Raw genomic sequence first — 9,093 nt, forward strand, 5'->3', positions numbered from 1 at the left:
GTAAAATAAGCGGCAAACGATTTCTAAAGCGAGTAAGTAACCGGCGTACGCCTTCGTTTCACCATACTTTGGCATTTGAGTGCGATTAACGTCATGGAATACTGATTTGCGTTTCCTACTTTGTTCGTCGAAATAAAAACGTACGGCGAGGAAGGGAAAGGGAGATAATCGATAGAGTTTCAATTAATAATAGCAAACACAGTCGCGATATTGTATACTGCTTAATTGTCTCGGTTATTTCTGTTTCCCTCTTTGCTTTATTAAAACGTGGAGTAAACAATAGCAACGACGAAATATCGCAGCGTCTCTAACAAGCAAAGCGTGGGCTGTACTATTGGTGAGCAATTATGAATGCAGCGGAGGTTTGTGCTGCGTTTAAATGAATAATCGAAACAGTGGTCTCCAAACTGAACGGGAACGAAAAACTGGTCAGATGATAAGAGAACGAAGAGATGAGAAGACGACAAAGATGAGATGCTATCAACATCGTCACGACTCTCGGGTAAACATTTCTGATTTAATACAAATTACCTTCTGCTTAAGGCATGTCGCCACGGAAACCACCGAGTCATACAGTACCATCGAGGAGACTAGACCGACGAAACGACTCGATTAACGTTTCTTCCACTGCGAAGGATTCGGGTATAATAAATTCTAACAACTTCCGAAGTTACTGGCAACATTTCGCGGCGAGCCGGGCGAGAGGGGGGATTTATCGAATCTTTTTGTCAGTCGGCTCTCCTCGAAGATCTTCATCCGTACTACCTTTATATGCAGAACGAACAGGTTGGGCAGTAACCACCAGGAACATTGCTTTGTGTTGCTGCTCAGTGGCGCGGTCTCGATAGTCTCTGAACGACAGCGTCAAGTGGAACGGGAGGTACAAGTTCGACCTTGCCTCCTTGTGCTGGCCGCTGGATTGGTGAACAACCGACCTCGCGTACTTTCGCAACCCGCAGAACAAGCTAGCTCTTCTGCCGTTAATACCTGCGAAAAATCAGTGCCCCGGGTAATCTTAATATCGAGTTCTACGAGTTCAAGTTCATTTGTATTTTGTTGTAAGACAGTATGAATAGATCTGGTTTAACCCTTATTAGTCACGCGGGGTGTATTTCCTTCTTTGCCAATATTTCTGTAAATTTTTAGATCTTGATATTAAAATTTAAAAATTTGACGAATTTCAACCAAAGAAATCGCTTAATTCAGCAACTACTTTTTTAACTACAAATTTCATCGAATCGAAATTTACATTTCTAGAAAAGAAGACTATTAGATAATGATTGCATGACTGTTACGAATGTACAATTATCACTGAAAAGTTAAAAGATTCAAAAGTTCGAAAATGGTAACTGAAAAATGACGCTGGAGTGCAGTGAACCCCTTGTGACTAATTTCTGATTATAAAAAGGTGTGACTGCGAAGGGTTGAGAGATTCTAAATCCTACCTTTCGGTCTGTCCTCCTGCGGCGACACAATCCCGCTGGTGATCTGGCCAGCCAATGTAGCCTTATCCTTGGCATGGACGTAGTCGATGAAGGAGCGCCCGATCCATGAATCTTTCGGGTATCCTAGAGCTGTGCATATCGAGGGGGTTGTGCACAACACCAGGCCGTCGTGCATCGAAATCACCGCGCAAAATCCCTCCTACAGAATACAACATGAACACGTGTCAGGCCTCGTTCACGGCAGATCTGCATTTCGTAAGTGAGTATTAGCACGTAGGTGGCAGCGAATCTATGCCATCGAGAGCAGTTTCATGGAAAAAGCTCGACGACGTTCATCAAGTAGCTAGTAGAGAGAACACGTCCCTACTTTGTCCTCATTCATGTACCGTTCACATGTTTCGCTGAGCTTTACTAAAGATGACAAACAGAATTTTGACACGGCTTTATCGTGGGACATTTTTCTACGCGTATCAGCTTCACTGAGCTCGCGTTCGTTGAATATAAAACACCATGCACGGAGAAATAAGCATCCTTTTGATTCTTTAACGGACTCTATTTTAACACCGAGAAGTGCAACTACGTGCATTAATAATATTCTAAATTGTGCTTAATTTATCTTATTTATATGCCGATCATTCTGTTCTCCCTACGACGCGTGTTGCCATTTAAATATCAGTTTCATTAGTAAACCCATTAAATGCTGCTTAAACCAGTAAACTACAAAATACCCTGCTATTAGTATACCTATAGAAAACCATTCGTGTTAACGTGGATGTTAAAAAAAAACTGGTATACAATACTTCCTAAGGGACTTGGTAGCCTCACCGCCCGCTAGAATGTTGCCTCGCTAGTGGCTATCGTGGTCAGAGGGAATAAATCTCCTTTCTCCATGCATAAAATTTGCTGAAACCTCTCAACAACAACACTACTGTGTTACATCATCGTAGAGTCACAGTGAATTGCATTGATTAAAAAATAATTATACACAGACATGGTATGGGAAGCAGTCAGGTTACGCTCGTATTATAAATAGGTAGCAGGATGCTCCTCCGAGCATGCCCGACCCTGGACCTCCCCAAAAAGGAGCCCCTCGATCGACCACGGCCGAGCGAGTCCCGAATCACATAATTCTGGCGTTATATTAGACGGATTTATCGTTCGGCGTGTCCCTTTCCTACGTGTCCTTCTACCACGGTTACTACTTTAAGAGAGAATCTGTTTCCCCGTTGCTGTGTAATGAATACTAACATTGGCTTGAGATGTGCTATCATCCAGATGGTTCGTACGGGAAGCATGCCCTGCTTCCACATCTGTGACAGTATCGCCGTTGTGCTCGCCAGGGTCCGTTGCATCCACCAACTCTACAGTGGCTATTTCTTCTTGTACAACATCCAACAAAAATTCTCGACGTTATATTACGTTCTTCTTGGGCATACCTTCCCGCGTTTGCTATGGTTTGCGACATGGATGTTCATACTCGAGCAGCACGATCGCGTTCTATTTATTCAAACCTTCCATGGACGCCCCAAGTGTTTTCAGGAAAATAGGGAACCTTTTTAATGTTGCTAGGTAGCGACTTTATTTCTTTTTTGTTCTTTTGGGGAACAGTTGGGCCGTTCTCAGAGGATATTTGAGTATCTAGGAGTTTGCGAGGAGGGAAGATGGCAACCAAGGGGAAATAGGGTCACTAACAGAGGGTCTTAACACGTCGGATGAATCTGTCAGAGATATACCTATTCAGAGATCCGGAAACGTGTCTGGTGCCGGGAAAGACACCTCCGAATTAGATCGAAGACATCTGGATGGAAAGGTTGAGGGTGGCCTGAGAAGCAGGGGCGTCCAAGAAACGTGTTATAATGCCTCTACGAGCTATAGTGACTTAGGTGTGTGGTACCCAGCGGGTAGGGTTTGTCGGTTTTTCAAAACCGGTTTATATTTATAAATTTGTAAAATTCGAAAACCGGTTTTTAAATTTAAAAAATCGGTTGTATATACTAGAATTCATATGCAGAAATGAATTAATTATTTAATTAAAAACGTTAACATTTTTATTTGAAATCACCCCAGACACAAGCATATTGTAGTAGGTAATAGTTTACTAAAACTAATCTTCATGGGTTCATATTTTCCGACGAATGATACTAAATGGAATAAAGATTTATAATTTGGTACCACTGTAAAAGATTTATATTTTATGCGGATTTTAGTTATTTTAGTTTTTTTTAAATGAACTCAAAAATAGTACGGATTTGTACGAATTTTAGTTAATTGAATTCTTTATTTGCTTTTGTATAGATAGAGTATATTTTATTTTGTAATATTTTCGTAATTCCATAAATATTAAGGAAACTGAACATTTTTAAAATAAGTACAAATATTTATTTACCATTTTAATTACATATTTTTTGTGAAAATTCGAAAACCGTTTTTTGGAAATAATGGAATTCCAAACCCGGTTTTTTTCAAAAGTCGGTTTTTGTATAAACTTAATCGATACCCTGCTGGGTACGGGCCGCTAAACGTGCCCCCCCCGCACTACCTCTTGCAGGACTGTGTTTAGGGAAGACCAGGACAAAACCTGGGCCCGAAAGAGTAAAATAAGTTATTAATTTAAAATTATTTATACTGCTACTGTTCTAATGCAGTACATATACCTTACTGAAATGGATTTGTATTTAATATGTGCTGACAATGAGACAATTTTTAATAGTCAGTAGCAAAACTTAATTGGTGTCTTTTAATAATGATAAACAGTATCTTCAATTTCTGATTTATTTGATTAAAATCGAAGTTGTAACACTTAATCTATAAGGCCCCGGTTTTGTTCTGATCCTCCCTAAACACAGTCCTGCAAGAGGTAGTAGAGGGCCACGTTTAGCGGCCCATACCCAGCAGGATATCGGTTAAGATATCCGCTGAGTGACCTCACACCTAAGCCACTATAGCTCGTAGGAGCACTATACGCGTTACACGCAATGTGCTGCATGAGTAATGGAATGATGAAGTAAAGGATAGGGGTTGCATGTGTTTCCTTAGTCCAACAGAACGGCAATATCGCGAAGACGTTTCGCACTGCACTAATACAGAACCCAAAGCTCAGGGCAATAATCGAACAAAAAGCCGGAAGACCAGAAATTGGTCAACAGTCTTTCAACCTTGAGCTCTACGGGTGCGTCCTTCGGAACACAGTGGGGTGGTACCAAGGCAATTTTTGCTTCTCGACCCTGAAATCGCTGTTCGACGCGTACTTTTGATTTCTGTTCCCGTACGTGACTTCGTGACCTTTTTTTACCTTTTTTTTTTTAACACCGATCTGCACATGAAATTGTTCACCGCGCGAATACTCTCGCCGCGCAACGTAGTCGCTCGTCGTGCAACGAACTAAGTAGAGGCCGAGCATCGTTATTACATAAGTAACCGATCTATTCTCGCGCTGGGGTACACGTATAATACGCGTCCTATTGCAGGACTGCGATGCAAAGCTCGTAACGAGCGAATCAGGTCCAGGGCTCGTAACGGCCGACGAAAAAAGCCTATGTGAGGATCGGTCAGTTATTAAAAATTATGTAAAATAATTACGTAAGTCAGAGGCGCTCTCGCGGCGTTATATAAAGCTTGCTTCGATCCGGCAGCCGATGTAGTCGGACCAAACGAGAGTGCTCGGTCCCGCCCTTTGTTCACGGAATACTACTGCGTGATTATATAAAACTGATGTGGAATGAGAGGTGCCCGATGTTTAGAATGTTTTGGATACGTCATCCCCCGTTACAAATGCCGGCGACACATTTAAATTTCATTTCACTGCAGAGAAAATGTAGATCAGATGCATACGTGCTTAGGTTGCAAGAGAGTATCAGCGGTTTTGCAAAGAATTTTCATGAATTATTTTCAGAAACTAACGTACGGATTTTAACGTTCTTGGGGGTTAAATTTATTATTTTTCATGTTTCCAAAATATAATTACAAATGTGTGAATGTAAATCGCAATGTTTGTGCCTCAGAGAGGGTTTCTAACGATAAGACGAGGAAGTATCGATATTCTACCTCGTAATTGAGTTAGGAGACGAGGTGCGTTCTTCGGCGTTCTGATTCGAATGGAGAGGGCTGAGAATAAGTGCCAGGGTAACAACAGCTATTATTACTCCACTGTTTAAATACCGTATTCCGGGCACCACTCTCTCGTGGAGAGGCTCGCGATACCGACAGCTACCGAAATTTCTGTCCTCGAATTCCAGAGTCCATTGAATCTCGTCCTTGTCAAAATTAAAACACAATAGTCGAAGACACGGCGAACATACGTGGACGTTCCATGATTATAAATGCAACCAGCGAGAGATGCAATAGATCTACATATGAGATCGAGAGTCTGGCGGACTAAGGTAACTACGGGGATTGAGGGGGTGGGTTCATTCGAAGCCTTTGATTGTGAAGTAAGCGAAATCTAACTGAAGGGAAGAATGCACGAAACAAAATTGTTGCATAAAAGTATCGACTGCCTTTCTTTCGTCTAAAAAATTCTTTCATATTTTTGGAACTATCAACGACTCGAATATTAATATCCGCGCAGTATTCGGCGATTAAAATAGAACAGCTCTATGTTCGATCGGTAGACAAATGTTTCCGTTTCGATTAACTACTGAAACCGCTAGGAAGGATTGTATTCGGTGAGGTCGACAGAATCAGTAGTACGAACAAATATCTAGCCCGACGCGACGGTGAAAATTTGATATTCGTCCTGTCTCCCGTTGCATCGCCACTGCGATACATCGATTATAACACCTCGACGATGAAGGAGTGTGAGGAACAGTAGAGTTTAACGTGCATTTCTTCCCAACGATTTCTAGATCGCAACCAACCTGGTTTCTTTTCGAGGATAGGTTTCGTTGGGACGACGACATTATAGGACACGCCCTCCGGCGGCGTGCCGACGTTTTTCAACGCGCTATCCGCCGCATCGTTAACAGCCAAAATCGCCTTCGACTTCTTCTTCTTATCCTTTCTTTTGCTGATCGGCTGCGGTAGTGCTTCATTGCTATGTTCATATAGACATTATATGTACAATGTGCAAAAACTTCTAACCTTATCTAGCGGACAGATCCAAAAATTAGTACACATCGGTCCTATTGCATAAATAGGGGTGGTAAAGGGCGATGTCCCAGACAATATTTCGGTGGGGGAGATATTTTCGTTTTACGAATAAAGCAATCGCGATTAATAAAGTAATACAGACGAATAATAATAATAATAATAATAATTAATGGAGTAAACTACTTACAAGGGAACATCCCGGACCCGGAAATTCAAAATATTCTGAAACTTCGTGAATATGTAGGGAATTTCCCCCTGATTACAACGGAATTTTTGTTTGCTGCCCAAATTCACTCTAAGGGGGTGTAATTGACCCCTGAAAATCCGGTTTTTTCCCGATTTTCTGTTATAACTCGTGAACTGTAAAATAATTTTTTTTGCCAAATGATAGATCTAATTAAAAGAAGTAACTTTTATCTCGAAACTTTTTCTCTATCTCTTACATTTCGCGAGTTATAACACAAAATCGGAGAATAGACAAATTTTCGGGGGTTAATTTCACCCCTTAGAGTGAATTTGGGTAGCAAACAAAAATTGCGTTGTAATCAGGAGAAAATCCCCTACATATTCACAAAGTTTCAGAATTTTTTTGAATTTTCGGTTAGTTATACTTCCTTGTTAGTAAACTATCTCTCTTCCTCCTACGACATATGTACTGCATTATAAAATATTAATTTCTCGTTTTAAGTGGAATGTTCGTGGTACGTTTCAGCCGACAGACAAGTAGTAGTAGAGCAGAGACGGGCAAAAATTTTATTTAAATAAAAATTTTGAATAACGAATAAAAGTTAACGAAATTACTAGTCGTCAACGAGGTTAGGCATAATAACAAATCTATCTAGACCTCGCCTTTTCACCATCCTATGTCTTAAAATTGGTGAAATAAAGACGGAAAATAAAAAATAAATAAAAATCGTGTCGAACAAAGTTAATTTTTTTTTAACTTTTATTCGTTATTCGAAATTTGTATTTAAATAAAATGTTTTTCCATCTCTGTAGTAGAGTAAGCTTAATATTTCCAGCAGAGTTTTCGCGCACCGTACCAACACCTCGCGTGCATTATCGCGAGGCTCATTTCGTGGGAAATCTTATGAAAATACCCTTTAAAACACCTTAAAATAGACTCTGTCTGTTCTCTCGCATTCGTCACAACAACGTGATACAGGAAACGTTCATATCTTTTTATAAACTGTTGACGGGTACGGTATCAAACGTACATGTTCTAAAAATAAGTATAATTTTCGCTGATTCGACAATCAAGAAGCGCGGTGGCTGTACGTGCGAACGTGAGCTGCGGGTTGACTTCCGACGTGAGACATTTTGTCATCGGTCATAGTGTCATTGGTCGGTGTAGGAGTGAACTGAAGCTAGAGTGAACCGTGAGATAACTTTCTCCAGGAAAAGCATTTGCGGAAAAATACCGTGCATAACAAACGTTTCAAGACGTCGGATCGTGACTAGCTTCGTTACGTAACGAGGAGAAAGCGCATTTCTCTAACGATAATTTCAAGCTTTCTCTAGGATAAGACCGACCATCTAACGCGAGCACTTCCTTGTTCGGATTTAAAGGTTCGAAAATGCCAGAGGCGGGTAAAACTCTTGGAATAGGTCTCTAATATCCTTCATCGTCATATTGCATGAATGCGCACTTTGATTTTCTGTAACTACCCCATGTTTAAAACCTTATCTATACATTCGTACGAAGATACGACATCTAGGATAATAACTCTAAAGTTATAAGACAATGAAACTGAAAAACCTGATCAATATCGAATTTTGTTCGGCACAGAGGTAATTTTGGAGGATTTTGCTTCGAAAAAAGTTTCAAATAAATTGGCGGATGAAATCTATTTCCAAGGAAATCTGTTTCCGTTTCAATTTTGGAAGGTGATCTTCATCTCTTTGCTCCGTATAAACTACAACTGATACTGAAAATACAAGATTTTGTTATAGATATTTATAGATCCATTACACAGTTCGACAAAATTTGACTTTTTTCGGACTTGTAACATTCAATAACTTAAATGTTCATAATGTACTAACAATTTATATCGTTGTATTCGGGAGGGTTCATAAAATAATTTGACACCACAAGCAACCGAATAACCATTACTATTTCGACACAAAAGATGTTCAAAGCTGAAAATTTTCTTCTTTTTTTCAAAATCGAATTTCTCAAAAACTGAGGGTGGTGGCGACAAACGGTTTGCGGATTTGCTTTCAATGCAAGAAAATCTATAAGAAACGACTATTGAATGTTACAAGTCCAGATGGCTGTCGAACTGTGTTATCTTGCGACATCTTTGTACATCTTTGTACATCTTATACATTGAAAATGAAGGACCTTGGCCATTGAGATTAATCATCATCAAATTTTATTCGCATTATACTCGCGATGGATGTAAAGTTTCCAAATACACCGACTTGGTACTGCCATCGCCATTTAGAAAAACGCTGATGGAGAATCGTACTCGCACGTAACCTTGACCTAGCCCTCGCAGGAGGATTTCCACGCGGAGTGAGACTCTGCTAAAGTTCCCTACGAAGCTGTCACGCTTCA

At 40.3% G+C, this 9,093-nt stretch overlaps 1 protein-coding gene and 1 long non-coding RNA gene across 11 annotated transcripts in view; both read right to left on the reverse strand.

Annotated features, from left to right (window-relative positions):
* Positions 1–9,093, reverse strand: part of Per (period circadian regulator) — a 30,090-nt gene that overhangs the window by 11,559 nt on the left and 9,438 nt on the right. For 6 of the 10 annotated variants that reach the window (XM_076831135.1, XM_076831137.1, XM_076831134.1 and 3 more), the window contains exons 3-6: positions 6,302–6,477; positions 2,694–2,824; positions 1,446–1,644; positions 766–987 (exon numbers count right to left, since the gene is read on the reverse strand). In XM_076831135.1, coding sequence (XP_076687250.1) covers positions 766–987; positions 1,446–1,644; positions 2,694–2,824; positions 6,302–6,477 — 728 coding nt within the window. Of the gene's footprint in view, positions 1–765; positions 988–1,445; positions 1,645–2,693; positions 2,825–6,301; positions 6,478–9,093 lie in introns of those variants that run through there. The other 4 variants (XM_076831138.1, XM_076831132.1, XM_076831140.1 and 1 more) reach the window with 3 other exon arrangements.
* Positions 3,023–5,314, reverse strand: LOC143378984 (uncharacterized). The gene is made up of 2 exons (XR_013088402.1): positions 4,416–5,314; positions 3,023–3,307 (listed from the first exon to the last, which is right to left on the reverse strand). It is a non-coding gene; the product is annotated as an uncharacterized LOC143378984 (long non-coding RNA).

This window comes from Andrena cerasifolii, chromosome 2, assembly GCF_050908995.1.
Source record: "Andrena cerasifolii isolate SP2316 chromosome 2, iyAndCera1_principal, whole genome shotgun sequence".
Lineage (NCBI taxonomy): Eukaryota > Metazoa > Arthropoda > Insecta > Hymenoptera > Andrenidae > Andrena > Andrena cerasifolii.